At 37.0% G+C, this 20128-nt stretch overlaps 1 protein-coding gene across 10 annotated transcripts in view; it reads left to right on the top strand.

The window, feature by feature from the left end:
* The window catches only part of LOC117430884 (ecto-NOX disulfide-thiol exchanger 2-like), a 117754-nt gene that overhangs the window by 59224 nt on the left and 38402 nt on the right, over nucleotides 1-20128 (top strand). For 9 of the 10 annotated variants that reach the window (XM_059001493.1, XM_059001496.1, XM_059001495.1 and 6 more), the window contains one exon: nucleotides 945-1088. The exons of the other annotated variant lie outside the window; for it this stretch is intronic. In XM_059001493.1, coding sequence (XP_058857476.1) covers nucleotides 945-1088 — 144 coding nt within the window. The remainder of the gene's footprint in view (nucleotides 1-944; nucleotides 1089-20128) is intronic. 10 annotated transcript variants of the gene reach the window in all.

The raw sequence follows: 20128 nt of genomic DNA, 5'->3' as shown, positions 1-20128 counted from the left end.
CTGGTACATCAGTCTCTTGATAATTGATCAGTCTTGATATGCTTCAATATTTTACATCAAATTGCTACTTGACTTTTTTCACGTCTACAAAATCCAATATCTTAACCTGAAAATATTACAACCGAGAAAATGGTATTGATTGATGAATGATGCAAAGAACTTGCTGTACTTGCTGGCAGATGTTGATTTATTTTCCCTCCCAGTGCTGTTAGTTAATGAATCATCATAAAAACACAGTTGTTTTACTAATATTTCCAGTAATACACCTCTGAGGAATTCCTCTATGCATCACTTTTTATCCTTTTTTTTTTTTTTTTTTTTTTTTTTTTTTAAGAGCTTGAGTAAAAAGATTCTATATAGTTCTGCAAGGTATGCCTGGGTCTTTAAGTAATCTACCTAATCAACCAGACTAATGATGCTTCATTTAACACAATTCAGTGGTGCACTTCCACAAGTGCTGGTTAAGACACGTAGCAGTGAAGCTCAGCCATTGCTGCCACAGACACCTTGCATAGAAAATTGTGAATGCTTTCCCGGTTTCACTGTGACATGTACACTGATCTAATCAGAATCCCTCAATCCTCTATAGTGTGTTCCAGTGATACATGCTGGGCATGGACTTTCGGAACTGTATTGACACATCACCTTGGCTAGAACACTCAAAATAAATGCCAACGCATGATTGCACTCTCTTAGTGTGTGTTCAAACGATAACACAGCATGGCCATTAATAATAAGTACAAGAGCAATTTTCTTTTTGTTTTTCATTTTCATGCTTCTGTAGAAAATGTTTAACAACTGCTAAACAAAAAAAAAAGAATCCCCTAGAGCTCAAAGGAAGTGCAATCTTCTGGATATATTCAGTTTGGTTGAACTGTTTATTATTTAATTATGCAAATGTATTGTCACAGGTAAACCTATTATTGTTTTATTTTTTTTACTAGGACTAAACCCGCTGCCCTTTGACCCTTCGACTAACAATGAACCTCTACAGTTTAACAACTGTAATGGACCCCTGGTCACGGAGTGCCCTGTAGAGAATGGGGCTGAGAACAGCAAGAAACGAAAGAGACCCAACCTTCCTCCAGGTAAACGCAGGAGCCCTGTGGCAGCACAGCCATGTCATTCGTATTCATCATTGCATTTCTCAAAGGAGTTTCATAAATATTTCATGTTTTTCAGGATCATTTATAGTATTTCTCCCCCTGTATTTGTGTTAAGTTTTGGTTTAACAATACAATAATCTTGTTGGTGTTTGAACTCAATGGGGATAATTACCCTCTTTTTAGTGGGTACCTGGGGCAAGAGGCAGCACAACAGTACCAAACAATATTAAAAAAAAAAAAAAAAAATACTTAAGCGATACATTTGCAGTTATCCAAAAAACAGCAATAAAACAGTTTTACAAATTCTTGTAAAATTCTATAGTTAACTTTTAAAACAGTTAAGATTTGGTTTGGACCTAATGCCCAAAGGACGCTCATTCCACTTAGGGTAACCAGAGCGTGAAAAAGATCATGTGTCAATTTCAGTTCTGTTACTTGGGACGAAGTCATATCTGTTCAGCACTTCTTGAAGCACATATATATGATAACTGAAATATGAAATGGCATGAAGTGATTTAAGCTTTGATACCGAAATGTTAACCACTCTAATTTACTGTAAAGCGATGGTGGAATAGTCTCTACAGGCATTGGTTTTTCTTTGTTGACCATTATAGTAAAAACATGCTGACTTTTACTGGTGCATCTCACTGCTTTTTAAAGCCGAACTTTACCTATATTTAGAACACTCTACTGCATTCATAAGAAAACAAGACCGCATGTTCCTAGGTTGCCTGAAGGCTGTGTGTCTGTAAGAGCCAATAGCACTATTATACTGGCTCGATCAGCAGCAAAGCACGGGGACCAGGTGATACAGGTTATTCAGGAGAACAGATATTGGAAAATTGATCTAGCGAAGCACACTCAAAATAGGCTATTTTCAAAATGACCATATGTACTGTTGAAGGGGCAATGAATGGATTTCCAGTGTTTTGAAATACATTTCAGACTACTGAAATTGACTAGATATCAGCTGCATACATATATAAACTCGCTGAATAAGTGTTACCAATGTATCTAAAATCCTTCAAAAAACAATAGTTACATCCCAGTTGAAGCCCTAATCAGCAAAAAGTAAAGGAAAGCCTAATAAACCGTGCGTAAACTGATTTCCATTCATTGATTGTAAGTTGTCTTTGCTAATGGAAGCTCTGAACTAATTCATTTAAAAATAACTATGAATTAATCATTTCAAGTTAATTAAAGAATGGAAGATGACACACCAGGATACAAGAGATATGTCATTTAATTTAAGTGTCCTGGAAGTCAGACTACTACCAGGGGTAAGATTAATCATATTCATGTTCCAAAATGATTTATCTATTTATCATGCTTCATTGCAAAGCACATTAACCCTTTCAGGACCAAGCATTTTTCAGTGGGATGCTCCCCCAGGACCAGGCATTTGTTGGCTGTAGTTGACACTCTTCCTATAAATTCACAAAAAATCAATTTTTTTACAGTAGCATCTTGGAAACAATGTCCTTTTTTTCCCCCCCACAACGCTGTGGTGAACATTTATAAAGTACTTCAGAAACCATAAAAACGCATTATTCTATGACCTGAGGGACATTACAATACTTTGTGAAAGTTTTGTTGAAAAATGTTGATGTTTGGGCAAAACTACAAGGCATTGTTTCACCCGAGTGATTTATTATCAGTAATAAGGAAAAAAAATTTACCTGATACATTTTGTTGATTAGATAGTATATATCCACTCGTTATATCCACTGATATTTATAAATGTTGTAAAAACATATATATTAAAACACATGACAGAATAAGTGTTCTAATATAATTATAAGTCAAATACATCAGATTTACGGTGTTCCTTTTATTTTATTAGCTCTGAACAAGTTCCTGTGATGTTTTGTTTCTGCTTTTGTCTCTGCCGGGTTTGCTGTAAACTGTCTCCGGCCTTTAGACACTAAATGCCCCTCTCAGTGACTTTACACAAAGAAAAAAAATAGCAGGAAGTGCGCATCAGTCCCTCCCCTATGCAATGACATGTGTTTCAAGCCTGTACTGCATAGTACGGTGGCCCTGTAAGTCATCAAAACAAAATGCTTTTTTTATCATGTTTACACGATTGCGATCCTAGAAGCCCACTTCAGTATGATCGTGTTAACATGATCCCAGTCCTTAAAGGGTTAAATTACATGTTGTCTTATTTAGAACATGCACTAGATACAGGTGAAGAAATACTGTAAACAGAATTCTAGAGTTCGAAAGGGTTTGCTTCAAAAACAATTGAGGTCAAACTATTCCATGAAAAGGATATTGCCTCGCCAGGAAACTGGAGGTCATTTTATTTTTAAAAAAGTTGCTGATTTTGTTTACACAGATACGACTTTAGAGGAAAGATGCAAGAGAGTCAGTCCCCTCTGTACTTTCTTTCTATTAAAATGCTATATTCCAACTGTGAACTGTTATAAATAACTACCTCGATGGCAGTCAGTGCCTACAGCTCAAAACATCATTTGTGCTTTTTGTGTTTATTTTTCCCTTTATCAAATTTGCTCTAGAAGTTTGGGTTCTCATCGTTCATTGACAGGACAAACAGAGATGCTTCTGGTAAAGAATGTTAGCTTGCTAGTTTGCACTGTGCTTTAGCCAGGGAAAGACTGACTGGGACTTTTTCCATATTGTTTAGTCCTAACAGAATTCCCAAAACTCCACTTTTAGAATCCAGAGTTCTTGTTCAGCCAGCTATATTTAGCAGATTTATTTAGTGCCTTTATCCAAGGCGACTTACAGAGACTAGGGTGTGTGAACTGTGCATCAGCTGCAGAGTCACGTACAATTACGTCTCACCCGAAAGACGGAGCACAAGGAGCACAATTAGTCAGTGGCTGAGGTGGGATTTGAACCGGGGACCTCCTGGTTACAAGCCCTTTTCTTTAACCACTGGACCACACAGCCTCCTATATTTGAGTGTGTATAATTATTCAAAGTGTGTATCAGTAAAGCTTGGCTGTTAGACACAATTCTTTAACGGTTAATATCATTTTTATTTGTATATTTGATTTGACACGGTTGAGTAAAAAAAAAAAAAAACAATTGCGTATTCTTAGGTTGTTGGAAGTTGCTATTGTGGATGTTACCCAGTGACCAGGTTTTTGTTTCAACTAGTTTAATGTTGCCTATTCATTAAATCAGTGGGCGCAAAAACCTGCCTGAAGTATTTTGTTATCAAAGTCTACAATTTTAAATAAAATACATGCTCTTTTCATCCCTGACTGAAAAAAAACATTGTGAAAGACTGTGATTTACACAGTTCATGACTTTAAAAACTAGTTTGACAGAATACCCATTACATTTATATTTTACTGCTCCATTACGCCTCAGAGTTATGCTCTCCAGGCTTTGAATATTTTTAAAATCGCAGTTCCAAAAGGCACAAAATGTTCTTCACAATATTGTTATACTACCGTCTAATCCTTAAGTTGGAGATGGTTCTTGACAGTGGTGGTGGTTTTGTTTCAAACAAGATTGAAATGGTTTATTAACCAGGAATATGTGTCCGTGTGAAAGAAACATGTTTTCATAGAAAAGTTGACTAAGTTAGTGGTCGTCTTAAAACCTCTCTGAAAATGAAAAAAGTTTGGTTGAGTTTTGAAGTTTAATTGTTTTGTATAATAGAAAAATACATAGAATTTATAAAGCTTTACTTGGCTTTCCAGTAACTGCTATGTATGGCAATACATCTGTAAAATCCAGCTTTGGATCAATATACTTAGGAGAGTGAAGTAAACCCTGAGAATACAGACATGAAACAGATATTTAAAAACTTTACAAAATGCTTTCCTAAGGTTCAGTTAAAAACATGTGAACATATTTGACTGTACATTTGAATCTTGAATTTTACAAATGTGACGCTCAATTCAGTTATTGTGAATCTGAAGGCAGCACACATACACAATCATAAAAAGGACCTTCGTGGCACTGCTTCAGTTCTAAAGACTGGTTTTAATTTAACACTCAGGACTGTGACCTTGCTCTGTTTGTGGGCAGTGTTTTAATGCCAACACAACACCATTACCCCAGGGAGAGCTTGTGACAGAGGGGTTAGACAAGCACTTGGGAGGGAGGCAGGCAAGTGCAGAAGTGTTTCCCATAAATTGTCAGGCCAGCATAACCATCAATACTAGTGTGGTAAAAGCTGCCATGTGATGCTGAAATATTGTGCCATTAAGAGGTCTGAAGTGCTATTTTAACTATTTTTTTTTCTACAAAGCAGATGAAGTTATTTTAATTTATTATTATAAAATTACCATTTCTTTTAGCCTACGCTGCCTTCCTATATTATTCCTTAGTTGCTTTATTATTTATTAGCCCGAGGCACAGTGCTTCAGCACAGTGAGGAAGCCTCAGTGATGGCATATGTATGTGGGCGTCTGTTTCAAGGTTGTCATGTGCAGTGATTTATAGGTTAAGTAATTGCCTTGGTGACTGATTGGACAGCCCTGTATTACAGGACTGTTTTTTGTAGTTAAGCCTCCCATCATAGAGCAGGAGTAGGCCAAGCCCCTGGGACTGTTTCATTAAGGTCCTGGACCAAAATAGCTAACTTCAATTTTCCCAGGCCAAGAATTGGTTTTACATATTTAGGTTTGAGCATAGATATATTAAGAAGTCCCCCAACATCATATTGTTAAAATCCCTGAATGATGAGGTCAAAGCCTTGTATCTAGTTTATTGGCTGTATTTATTACAGATGTTTGAGTACTCGTATCTTCTGTCATAAACATTTGTTTTTCATGGCACATAGTAGGGAGTACAGCTATGGCCAAAAGTCTATCCCATAGAATTAACTAATTTTGCTTCATAAAGTTGAATGAAACCTGCTAAATAATTTTACGTTAAACATTGAATTACATACCGCTTTGTAGTTTTCCCATATACTGTATGGAACTGTTTTCTGTACTACTATTATGGCTTCCAGTAGACTTGCAGTATGATTTTGTAGTTTGTTTGATTACTGCCCAGTCCCTGACCACATTCTGGCGCCTCCTCAAGACACACCTCTTCAGACAACACCTGTAAATCTCAACTCTTCCCTTCTAGACAATATAGCACTCTGCCTTTAATGCACTTTAACTTGCACTTATCTGCTCCCTATTTTACTGTATTTAATCCTGCACTTGTATCTAACCCTGATGTAACTATCAGCACTGTTATCTACTCTTGAACCGATATCAAATCGTACTGTGTTTTGTGTTTGCTCTTATTAGGACTGAAGTCATTGTATTTTGTACCTTGTTCTTAATTATAATGTAATTCTTTATGTATTTTTGTATACAACTGTAAGTTGCCCTGGGTAAGGGCGTTTGCTAAGAAATAAATGATGTTAAATAAAATCAAAATTTATGTTTATACATTTTTTTTTTAATTGTCTCAATCCTAAAATTCTAGGTGATGCAAAATTTTTGGCCATAGCTTTATGTACCAGTCAGCTGCCTTCACAGTCTTTCTTTTTAATAAAAAACTATTCTAGGCTGTTTTTAGTATAAAACTGCTAAAATTCTAGAAGTTATATAACTTAAAGCAAGTTGTTTTATAATAATCAGAAATTATGGTTGAGTGTTTCGAAGTCATGTAATAATTATGACAGCAAATCATCTTTCCAGCTGTTGCACTTCATTGATGAAGTTTGCCCCTTGGTTTAGGTGAATAAAGGTGTGTCATGCACAAGCAAATTACAGAGATCTCCTATTCTCAAGCCTGATGAGAAGTTTGCTCTGAAGCCCTATGCCAGCCGGATTGTATTTGTGTGCATTACACAGCTGATTGAACAGTAAATGTCATCTGTGTCGATAATGTGGCTGGCTCGTTCCTTTCTCAGCATGAAATCATTTTAACAACGTCGGTCACATAGCAGGTAGGCTTCAGGAACCCCCTTTAAAACACAGCTCTGTTAAGGAATCTTTTGCTAGAAAACTACTCAGATGTAAAAGACTTTGTTCTTGTGAAGCCTTGGACAAGAACTGCACTGTATATTAAAGGATTATTTTGATAGGTTAACCCTTAACATGGGAATGAAATTACATGTATACACTTTGCTGTGTCAGACCTGTGAGCAAAGCGAGTCGGGTCTGTCATACAAAGAGTGCAGCAGAAAGAGTACACTCTCAACTTAATTAGGTAGCCACCGAACACATTTAAATATATTAAGTCATTGAATCTAATATCACTTTGTCGTCTGTTTTTTATTTCACGTACTTAATCTGTTTTTATAGAAGCGGTTATGGTTTGAATGTTTAGAATGCTTTGTCGTTGACATTCCGAGTGTGAGAGCTACACTCTCAGCGATATTATACGTGTAGTTGCTGCTAATAGGTCTCAATGGAGACGTGACTTGTAATATCAAACAGACCTGGACTCGCAGAGCACCCTTCATTTTAAGGCAGTACTTAGTGCCACACATCAAAGGTTAAAACTAGAGCATCTGCATATTATAATGCTATAGATGGCTTGTTTCTTTTTGTGTCCCTTTTCTTAGCCGTGTATCGTGTCTTTTCAATATATTTCTTTTGTACTTCAGTCCAATACCAGGTCTCTAGCGGGTCTAAAATGCTTTCCAACACAATACGAAATGTGTTGGGTCTGAGCAGTTCCCAGTGTGTAATGGACTGTGCAGAGAGACATTTATTTATTTTATTTATTTATTTATTTTATTTATGTAGTGCTTTTTATACAAAAGTATAGCAAAGCACTGTACAGTACGTAGCACAAAAAAAGAACAAACCACAATACATTTGTATAGCATGTCACACATACGACTGCCCAGATTTAACAGTGTACACAATACAAAAGCAGCAATTTTAAAGTTACATTAAAACCCACTAAGATAAGAAAGCTATTTTTTTTATAAAAGTGTGTTTTTAGTCTTGACTTGAAAACTATAACCCAGCTTCCCTGATAAACAAAGGCAGAGCATTCCATAATTTAGGAGCGCTACAAGAAAAAGCCCTACCTCCCGTGTTGCTCTTATTGACCCTAGGAATAACCAGCAGCCCCGCATCCTGTGATCTCAGAGTGCAGTTTGGAAGATACAGGGTCAGTAACTCCTGCAAATAAGTGGGTGCTAATCCATTCAGGGCCTTTTAATTTACCAGCAAAATCAATTCTATACTGCACAGGGAGCCAGTGTAAAAAAGCCAAAACAGGGGTAATATGTTCACTTTTCCTGGTTTTAATCAGAATTCTTGCGGCGGTATTCTGAACAAGCTGCAAGCGGGATACCACATGTTTTGAGACACCAGAAAAAAGTGCATTACAATAATCAATTCTAGATGAAACAAAGGCATGCATTAGTCGCTCTGCGGAAATAATTGGTCTAAGTATGGCTATATTTCTCAGATGGTAAAAATATAGTTTAGTAGCTTCTTAATATTACTCTCAAATGATAGATCAGGATCAAAGATAACCCCCAAACTCTTATTTTCTAGTTTTAAGTTTTGATGAGAGACTGCAAGGGTCGAGCTCATGTAATCCCACATTTCCTTTTAGTTGGTTCTGTGAGCCCATTATCTGAATTCAACATTATTGTGTGACATCTAATGCTTAATGTCTGAAGGGAAGTAGCTAATAACACCCAGGCAGAAGAAATTGCTGGCTTTAGGGACAAATACAGCTGGCTATCATCAGCGCAGCAATGGAAGCTTATTCCGTGTCTGCGGATAATGTCACCCAACGGTAGCACATATAATGAAAACAGCAAGGGACCTAGAATGGAGCCCTGTGGAGTACCACAGACAACCAATAATGCCGATTTTTACCTCCCCAACAGAGACAAACTGAAACCTATCAGAAAGATAAGATTTGAACCAGAATAGGACAAGACCAGACAGTCCCACTGTGCTTTCAAGACGATTCAGTAGGATGGAATGGTCTACAGTATCAAAGTCTGGCACAAATCTCATGACAACATTCTCACAATACGAGACAAACATTTTAACTGTTAGAACTATGTGTAACAAAAGAGCAAAAACCAAATCCAGTTACCAAATTTACAATCAATATTATCTAACAAGTAGCAATTAGGAAGAAAAAAAAAATTCACTTCTCGTTGTTTTATCCATTACCAAAATCTTCCTTGGGTTATATTTTCATGTTTTTATTTGGCTTTCTTTCAGAAAGAGAATCTAATTTTTTTTTTTGTTTGTTTAATAGATCTTATAGGCCTACTATATAATACATTGAGAAAATGCCAAGTATTTTTTCAATGATCGTATATTCATATGGAACTTTTTCCATCCGGTTTCCATTAGGAGCCTCCCATGAAGGTATAAAACGCATTGGCCAGTTCTGTTGGTTCTCAAGAGCTGCTGTTCTGACACAATAAAATGTCTGTCCAAGCCCCTGCTGATTTGTTCTTTCTTATCCAATCCTTTCGTCTGTGTTTGTGGTTGTCTGCAAACTTGATTCTGCCTCCAAGGCCACAGCATCTACCTTTTTATATTTCTCTTGGCTCAATTCCTTTAAAAATCTGCATAGTTTTCTGGTTGCCTGAGACTTCCTATATACTGTACCTTTGTGTGTATCTATGGTTGCCAGTTTGTACATTATGGGTTGTGCAGGCTGCCAATAAATATGTTGCTGCCATCAAAAGATGTTATGATTTGAAGTGTCAGGCTTACTTATATTTAAATTTGTTATAACATCTCTCAATTTAAATAGATACCACCTTCTTTTTATTCCCACTGACTGAACTACCATAGAGTCCTTCATCAATTATGCTGCCATTTTGTGGCAATGAATCATCATTATTATGACCTTGACCTGAATTATGCATAGTTACAACTATAAATTAGAACCAGTCGCATAGAATGAGATGGAAACTCAATTTTTATTAATTTTATGTGTTACTTGAGTTAAAAATGATCAATTCATGGGGTATTTTACATACAGTTAACATCCCTGGAAACAGTGCTTGAAGTATCTACTGCACATTTATTTATTTAAAAAATGTATAGAGGATTATAAACCTGCAATTTCTTAGTCAGATAGTGAGGAAGTTGCTGTTAAGAGTGCTTTGTGAATTAAGCACAGTAGTTTGAATTGTGCATGAAGCTCAATTAGGAGACAATGTAAATCCAGTAAAGTTCGGGAAGTTGGATCCTGATGGGATCGACCAGTCAAGAGTGGCGCTGAGGCATTCTGAATGCCTGGAGCAGTTGTTTGACACTGAGGTAGACCCACATGCTGGGCGTTTCCATATTCGAGACAAGATGTAAAAAAAGCCAAAACAGGGGTAATATGATCAGACTCTTGGTCCTATTTACAAATAGGGGAGAGTAACTCATCTACAAAACATAAGGTAGCTGTCTCAGTACTGTTACCTACTACAGAGGGTCTGTTACCTAATTAAATACCCTTCTAGAATAATGGATGCCACCATTTTTAAGTATCACCATTAATAGTCGAAAAAATAATTCCCTTCCAGCTAAACATTAATTCACTTGCTTAAATACACATTTTTAAAAAAGAGCACACACTAATTAATTCAAATAAAGTAGATTAGCATGTGTTGATTAAAACAAAGTGATTACTACAGCTGTTTCAGGCTTCCTTGGTGAGCTCTTAATATATTGTCATCTTTGAACCTTTTTTAATATGGCCAGAACTGTTCAATCTTGTATTCTGATCAGATACCTTTTAGTGTTTTTTTATTGGTGGTAGATGTGTGGAGTAACTTTTAATAGAGGATGTGAATTCCATTTGTAGTTTAAATTGACACAGTAAGATTTCAGATCATTTTTTGTTTGCTGTAAGATTGAGTGACAAGGCACATAGTCTTATCTGTCTGTATTCTTTGACAAATTGGCTGTTGACGGGCCAAAGATGACATCATCTTTGGCATTTTCTTTCAGAAAGTATAGAAATTCCCATCAGGCAGGGGTCAGTCAAATCCACTGTTTCTGCTCTGGAGAGATGAAACCCTGAAACAGGTCATACAACATGTCTGCCTTAATTAGATGGCTGATGTTGGAACTTTTTAACTGCATGGAGTTTGCCTGATGGTCTGTCTGGTTTTTCTTCCTGTGACAGACAAGGTATTTCAGTATTAAATCAAAAGGATTAACTTCAAAATTAAACATTGGATTTACTCCCGCATGGAATAGAATTGGCCTTTTAACACATGGTGATTTCAGATAAAACAAGTCTTACTTTTAACCAGTTGTGATTTTTTTCACTTGTACATTACACTCACTTTATTACTCCAGATGTGACCAATGGGGACAGAGATGGGGATGTATTCCAAGGAATCAATGTTTGCAATCAATATATTGAATGAAAAATAGCATGTCCATATTTCTCTTTGATCCGTGTAATATATAATGTATGGAATAATGAACTACACAGGCCAAGTGAAAACCATCCCTGCGGTATCCAGGGTGCTGCTGCTTCTATTTTAATTCATCTTGGCAATGCTTTTGAATAAAAATGAATACCTACAGGGGAAACTGGTGCAACTTGGCATGCAAAAGCCCCTCTAAACTACATACCCTGCATTAGGGGAAGCATCCTTACCAGATACATTGATGTGTTTGCACACGTGTGCTTGCATGCACTGTAAATGTATGTCTAGCCACCTGAAGAAATAGGTATCTGCAACCTTGTGAGATCAGTACAGTAACTTAAAAAAATACAGTAAAGATTTGTGACTGTTGCCATCATTCAGCTCTGTATAGCAATCATACTTCTGTAAGTTTATCAGTGTTTGGATGCTGTGTTTATTTACAGTAGTTGTCTGTTTTATTACCTGTGAGACTTAGTTTTTTCTCCAATGTTCTCTATTTTCTGTTTATTTTCTGATTGATCCATAGTATGTGGTAACACCCCTTCACTTTAGTAGCAGCAGTAGAAGAATAAATGGAGCCAGGGTAATGCTATAGACCCTTCGATCTGTCCAAGATGTCAGCAGACAGTATTGAAAGGCAAAGCACCATAGCCATCATTTACCCAGTCTCAGTCTGTTAATATATTTTTAATGCTGTCTTAGCTAAGAGGGTCAAAAAGCCTTTATGAACAGCTGCAGTCATTTCATCATCTTAATAAATAATAAATAAACATTATCTTTTTAATGTAACCAATTACTTTTGGTGAATAGGAGCGATGCTCTCCAGAATTGAGAAGTGGCTGCATGTCCTATCAGCCAGACCTTAAAATTCATGGTAGTAATCCGAATGGCACTCCCATTCTCTGTAGGGATTGCTGGTGATAGATAAGGAGAGTTCTAGGTTGCTGCGCTACTGACATTTTCTTCATGTAGCTCCTGACTTTATAATTAGCTGCCATTGATAAGATTCTGGCAGCAGCTCTAGGAGGGCTGAGATAATGCCAGCTCAGGGACTCTGCTGGATGGATTGTATACAAGAACTGTTTGCACTTCTCTGTTGTCTTCCGAGGAACGATTTGGCATTAGTCTGCATTTTATATCTGAGAGCAAAACTCCATTAGCGCCTCAGGACTAACATCTCGTAAGTATCCATCTGACTCTATGTTAACCTGGTAACCATGTTCATAAACCTATGCTGTTGTTGTTATGTTTTGTATTTTTCTACTGCGCTGGGCAGATGCATTTCATTGTTTCAGCCCTGAGTCAAATAGAAAGGGTTGAATATAGCAAATGTAATTCTAAACGTCTAATGGCAGAGCCGTCTATCTAGGGTCCACTTATCAACTGACTGTCGGTCTTCATGGCCAGCTGCAGGAGTTACATTAATCTCTGGACAGGGTGGAACATTGTGTCCTTCCAGCGGGCAGGTGACAAAGCCTTGGGCTGCTCAGCAGGCACTGTGATAACCATCCTTGCGGTGGCTGCCAAAGAGACCTGGCCCTGTGGATCTGATGGGCACTGTTCCAAACATAACAAACGGCAGGTGCTTCAGTGGGTGCGGATAACCTCACAACACTTTAGTAAAGGGTCCACGCTGGTGTTTGTGCTGGGTTTGATTGTGACAGCTGCTTCTGTCGTCTTTGTGTCGGTGCATTTAAAAACTTGACTGCAATTCACAAGGTTTTTCCTCTAAAATATTTAATGTACATATTGTCTCAAAAAATAGAATTGTCTGAGACAATATGTACAGCATCTTATAATTCAAACAAATTATCTCCCGTTAGCTGCGGTGGGGAAATACATCTGATTTAATTGAGATTATTTGGAGTCTGTAGATCTGCTCTTTTTCAACAAGAAGATTATAGGACTTTGATTTAACTAGAACAATAGGCCTGACCATGTGTTGGGTATTACATTTTGGAGAATGTTTGGCAAGAGTCTCTGATCGGACACACATTTGCTAGCCCTGGTTTAAAATATCAAATCATTATTTAAAAACCCTGTTAAGCTCTAGTTACAATACTAACAGTTTCCAGATGTTTCAGACGGGGTACCGTTAAGGAATTCACATTTGCAGAGTCTTCCCAAAATTAATGATTTCGTTGCTGTTTCTGCATTGGTTTCGAACTTTACAAAAATAAAATAAAATCCTCCTTCTGATTTTAAAGTGATGCTCACCATTATAATGGAAAGTGATAAATTTGGTATTGGAATCTGGGGGGGGGGGGGGTGGTGGAGTTTGCCAATGATTGTGGCAGTAATCATAACGTTGTCCAAGGAGTGTAGGGAAATTCTATTGCCCTTGACTCATCGATTTTTGACAGGTAGGACTGCAGTAGATGTCGAGGTCTGTTTTCTTTATGGTGTTCGGATTCTCTTCCTTTTGGAGCAACTCCAGTCTGAACGATAGTATTATCACTTTTACATTCAAGGGTATTACAAGAATTTATATATCATTTTAATATCACATTGGAATGTGTTTTCATGTTTTTATTTAAAATATTTTTAAAGCTTTTTTATATTTTTTATGTCTTTCTCTATGAAGAAAATAATGGGTTAAATTAGATACACTGGTTACCTGAGGGCTGTACTACAGAGCAATCATGGAAATACTGGAATTCTATTATGTCAATTTGTTTGGTCTTTGCCTGTGAAGATGATAATGCATTCACATTGATAGGCAGGTTCTCCTGAGGGCTGCACTACAGTACTATAGAGGAATTCTAATATTTCTAATATGTCGGTCACATGGGATTCTCTGCTCGGTCATGCTGCATATCATTTTAATTATTGGCTCCAGTATTCCTGTTTTTTTTTTTTATAAATCTTGTATTATGTTTAGTTCAGTTTATGTTCTGCAGGCATCCAGTCAACATAAGTGTATATTAAAGTTTGCAAAATATGATTTGGAAATAGTGAAACCAGTACTCTATAAAGCCAATAACCTCACCTTAAAGGTGGTTGGTTGTGTTTTTCTTGTATTGTTTTTTTAATAGAAGATGTCAGTTACACCCACTCCTAGATTGTGCCCTCCACTATGTTATTAACTCTAACTAGGACCATAGGCTTGGTAGTAATTTTTATGTCTCTTTTTATGCTCTTATTAAATGATCTGGTAGTTTATGGAGCAACATCTTCTACTGCTACAACAAACAAGAAGAAAAAGAGATTGCATGTTTCATTTTACAACCTTTCTTTATTATAAACTTAATGGGTCGTAATGATATTTCCCTGTATTGCTTGGCTAATCTTTCATGCACAGAACAAACAAATTAAATAAATCATATATGCATTAATGTAATTGTCACTTTGAGTAATGCATATTGTGTGTGGGGTGGGGTGGGGTGGGGTGGGGGGGTAAATGAAATAACTCACTGCTCAATTACTGGGATGTAGTTTGAACTTCTCTTAGTTAATCTTTGGATGATGCAACTTGATTACAAAAAAGGGCCATATCTGTGCACTGTACCCAGAATATTTACTCTTGAACCATAACATGGAACCAAAGCTTCTTTTGAATTGATTGTGTACATCATTAAAGGACAGTCTCCCTGGAAATATCTTCATGCCACCACATCGGCATGGGCAGAGAGAAGGCCTTTGTTAAAACCTACTGCAGTCTCAAAGGCCCTTGTATTGTTCAAATAAAAGCCAGTGAGTTCTGTGTGCCCGAGGCGTAGCCAAAGCTTAATGTCAAGTCTTGCTGTCATGCTGGAACTCCTTGCTGATGGGTTCGCTGGGGACCCCAGCGGGGGACTGACAGTCCAAAGTCACTGATGATGGAAGGAAGGCCAGATTAATAACTCGCTTGGAAGCATTTTTCTTCTCCTGGACCTTGCACTAATTATTTTAAGTACTTGATGTAGAAAGTCAAGTATTATCAACTAAAATCTGACTTTGTTAAACTGATGTGGTAGTGCGCTAAAATACAATGCTCAAGTATTCCACTGCAAAGATCACTGGACTGTGGTGTAGGTGGGTAGCAGGTTAAAAAAATAAAGCTTGCTGTGATACAAAATCTGCGAAATAGTTTACAAAATTCAAGGTAGTGTCAGATCTGAAGCACTCAGATTTTCAGTGTGGAAGGTAGTGGGTCTGAGTACCTAGTTAGATGTGGTACAAAAACTTGGGTTCTGAAATCCAACCTAAAAATCGAATGCTGAATGTCCTTCAGATTTTAGCTCTAAGATCTTTATTTCAGTCTTGCTGGTTTCGCAGTAGACATTGTGATGATGCTTATGCATATAACATTCACTTGCTACAGAGCGGACATTAACTGCTATACTTTAGATGTTGAAATTGAAAAATAGAGTAAAAAAGATTAATGAGGTGCGAGGGCCAGGTAATGCATGGCCATCTGCTTAGCTGCAAGTAATTCTTGAGGTAATGAGCAAAACATATATTGAAAGACGTGCTGTGTACGTCAAGATGTGTCTCTAGCTGGAAAACAGAACAGGGATGAAAGTGTATTTTACAGTACCAGCTCCCAATCAATCAATAGAGCTCTCTCTGTCTCTTTTTTGAAGTAGCTTTTTTATCTCTAAAAGCAAACTATTAATATTTCATAGAAAACAGCAGCCTCCATTTATAAGTCTTGGCCACTGTACCTAAACAATGGTCTGTTCTTTGGGGATTGTGTGGACAGACAGATAGATGGGGGATGCAAAGACTTACCTTGAGCTTGCCTGCACAGTAGGCTATAAAAAACAAAAAAAATAACACGCTTTTGTTTGGAAATTGAAAGTGCACTAAAACATTAATTTAATTTGTTATGCCATCAATTGCAGAGGTTGGGTTGCTGTTGAGAGATCAAATAGCCTTATCAAACCCTGAGAGGACTGTTGCTGGGCATTCTTGTTTTCTGATATTTGAGCAGGACAGCTGTTTGATATTGTACTCTGGTGACAGAAGCAGCAATAAAACCAACATGATGGTTGTGTCAACTTCCAGGAATAGGAAGTTATTTAGAAGAACAATGAGGTTTGATAATGTATTTTAATGCTTTCTTTTACAAGTTTGAAAGGGACCAAAAAGTCTTTTGAAAGCAAGGAGATATTTTGAAGACTGAAAGACATATTGTCAGAATTAGAGGCCTTTGATACACCACCTATGAAATGCTACTTGGAGCCTGTAGTATTGTGACAGACAGTTTTAAACCAATCTTTTAAAACTAAAAACAACCCAACCTCAAACATCTGAGTCATCAAAATTAATTGTACCATATGTCTAAAAAGCCATGGCTGTCTGGGATGAAATTATTTGCAGTTACCATTTAAACAAGTATCTGCAGAGATCAGGACAGCAACCTCTCCTGTGGCGACTGTATACACTGTTCAGTTATGCATGGGATGTTTGTCATTGATCGATTGTCAGGGAAACCCGGGGTTTGCATTTATTCAGGCTTGTGAGGTTTCTGCATCAAGACTGTCTTCTCTTCTCCCTAGGGCAGGGATTTGGGTTGTTTCTGACCTCTCTGATGCACTGCCTGTCTGGGCATTGCCACTGTGAGTGAGCAATAACCAGCTGATTCCAGAGCAACAATAACATCCATCATCACCACCACCCCACATTTCCCCTGAAGCCTTTTAACACAGAGCAGTCTTGGATTAACTTGGTTAGCAGCCAGCTAACCAAGCCAGCTTTTTTTTCTCTGGAACCTTACTATCCTTATAACCTTTCTGAAATTGTGGCTTAAAAAAAAACAACAGTTATACTCTTTCTGTCTGTCTGTGTCCTGTCTTTCTTTCGCAGTGGGAACACTGGATGGGTTTCACAGTGTTTTAAGGGGGTGGATGACAGAGTGATCTAACATTGTTTGGGAATATGACCAAATTATTCAAATCTGTGTCATAGAACTAGAGATAATTTTAATATGTAACAAGGACGTTTTAAAATATGTATCAGGATCTCAAGCAAGTTTGAAAATATGTTACACATTTTTAAAGAGATGTTATTTTGTGCCAAATTTTTCTAGATTCTTGTATATGTAATGCCCTTAAAGTTATACCCTTTTAAAATGAAATGCAGCCAAAATAAAATGAATATTACATTTTGTGTGTCTGTCTTGTTTTTAATGTTTTAAATAATTTGTTAATTCCCGGACTGTTTGGTTTGCTATAAACAGAGATATTTATAAGTCTTATTTAGATGTCGGAAAACTACATGTCAGCCACCTCAGATATGTTTGGTAAGGGGAAAAAAAAGAATAAAGTTAAAGATCCGGAAGCTTTTGATGTATGCTGATATTTAATTCATAAGCCTGCCAAATTGTAGGCAGAAGAGGTTAGAGCCTTGCCGCTCTTGTCACCTTGTGTTTGCCCTGCTGAATGGAATGAGCTTCATAGGATTAGTTTTCCACAAAATGCAGGCATGGTAACTGTGCTTTTAAATACCAATTTGTGGGGGGGGGGGTTAACATTTTATTTTTCTTGTGCAGTTGCCTTAAGGATGGCTCAAGAGTATGAGTCAGCTGATTAATAGAATCCCAAGAGATTTTTTTTATATCTTTTAGAGGAGAAGAAAGCTTAGGCAAGCAGTAAGCGTTGTTTAAATAACTTGTTTTTCACTCTCTTATTTGCTTTTGCCAGAAGATAGATAATACACTGAAGGGACAATTGTTAATAACATGTGGTTTTCTTTTATGACTTTTGCATATTTTACATGATAGCAATTCATGGGAGATGTTGGTGGCAGGAAAGCCAACGCATCATCATTGTCATCATCCAAGCAGTCCTGGGACAAAGGTTATTCATTCAGATGACTGAACTATGGTCTCGGCTGGGGATTAATTGATTGACAATGAAACCTCATTCATGAATCACTGTTGATATTGATAAGTATACATCCTTTAATAAATAAACAACCAATACATTCTAGGATTGGCTCAAGTTAGGTATAGTTAAGCAATAGCAATCAAGTTTGGCACCTTCTGCAAGTTCCTTTTTGAGCACCATAGGCTGTTCCTAATCCTAATGAGCTGATTATTATTATTATTATTATTATTATTATTATTATTATTATTATTATTATTATTATTATTGTTATTAATCTTCTGCACTCTCACTTCTCATTTGCACTGCAAGTCTAATAATGGAAAAATACATGAAGATTATTGAAAAAATGAGGTTGGTTAATAATTAATGTTTTGAATGGGTGCGTATGGGCCATCTCTGTCGACCTGAGTTAATTGATCAATGAAGAGTGGAGTTGCTGTAGGGGCTTGGCACTGTAAGTTACAGGGTGTTCCATCTCACTGGGCTAGCAGCTTGAAGATTTCAACAGAAGTCCCAGCACAGTCAGTGAAAAAGAAAAGATTTCAACCAATAGATTAAAAAAACATGATCTGACTTACACTACAATGCATGTTTAGAAAGGTAGTTGAACACACACACACAAATCCACAGCAGGGAACATTTTAATAATCTAAAGCAGGGGTGTCAAACTCCAGTCCTTGAGGGCCATAGGGTCTTGTGGTTTTCATTCCAACTTAAGCTCTCAATTAACATAACTGATCTAATTATTTGTTGAGTTTGACATATTTAATATTTCAGTCTTTTATAGTTGATGGTTTTAAAAATATTCTTGATTCAAGGTACACTACCTATGAAACATTGTGAGGCCTGAAGAGAAGTGTTAAATGTGTCCAGTTAATCAAATAATTAGACCAATTAAGAAATTGAGAGCTCAGGTGGAACGAAAGCCATTAGACATTGCGGCCCTCCAGGAACACCCCTGATCTAAAGCGACAGTGCTGGGTCTAAATGCCACTGCTTTTTACCCCCAGAAACCTGTTTTGAGAGGAGATATTAATCATTTGTGTGTGAGGGAGGGAAAGTAACAGAGCAGAAGCTGCTCGTTTTATAATTAACAAATCTGGAAAATTATGGAGCATAAGCCATTATTATTGATTTATCTGTTGGATGGGGTCCATTAAGATGGTCATACATTTTCTTTGCTAGAAAAAAAATAAATCAATGGTCACCAATAATATAACACTGGAATACGTTCATTCTGAAGGGTTTAATACTGGGGCACAGATACTGTCATCCTCTGACAGTACTAACAGGGTGTTAAGGAAATAAGAGTCATCTTGGCAAAAAGACAGTCTGCCCTGCTATTGATCTGCGTGGCTAGCATCAGGTTGAAGAATTATTTAGCAAAAGGCTGTTATTAGCACCAGCAGGCTTATCGTTATCATTTTATACAGATTCTAAGATGAAACATGAAATCTCACCTTTATGTGTTGGTAGAGTGGATGGCTGAGGAAGCTTCCATACAGCAGTCTATAGTAAAGGGGTGCTTTGCAACCTATTCATAGACTGATTTCATTTGATGTTCTTTGCTTTTGTTCTACCAAACCATTGCCTTCAGATATTGTTGTTTATTTCGGTATATCACTCCAATTACTGTATTACCAGAGTTTCTCAAGCTATTCTTTCTTTTATTTATTTATATATTTTACACTTACTCAGTTCAATATCTAAAATAATGTTTAAAAGGTGAATGGAGGATCACTCAGCCTAGCCACTACCCCTTTAGTAGATATTTCAGTGTGCTGTGTGACAGGATTTAAAACACTAATGTATCCCATTTTTGTTTTAAGATCAAAAGAGAGGTTTCTCCTTTGTTTATTTGCTGTGTGCAGCTGGGAATAATCGGCTCCTCTTTGGAAGTAATTTGT

The sequence above is a fragment of the Acipenser ruthenus genome, chromosome 26 (genome assembly GCF_902713425.1).
Source record: "Acipenser ruthenus chromosome 26, fAciRut3.2 maternal haplotype, whole genome shotgun sequence".
NCBI lineage: Eukaryota > Metazoa > Chordata > Actinopteri > Acipenseriformes > Acipenseridae > Acipenser > Acipenser ruthenus.
The sequence above is the reverse complement of the archived record's forward strand: the minus strand, read 5'-3'. Positions and strand labels throughout refer to the sequence as shown.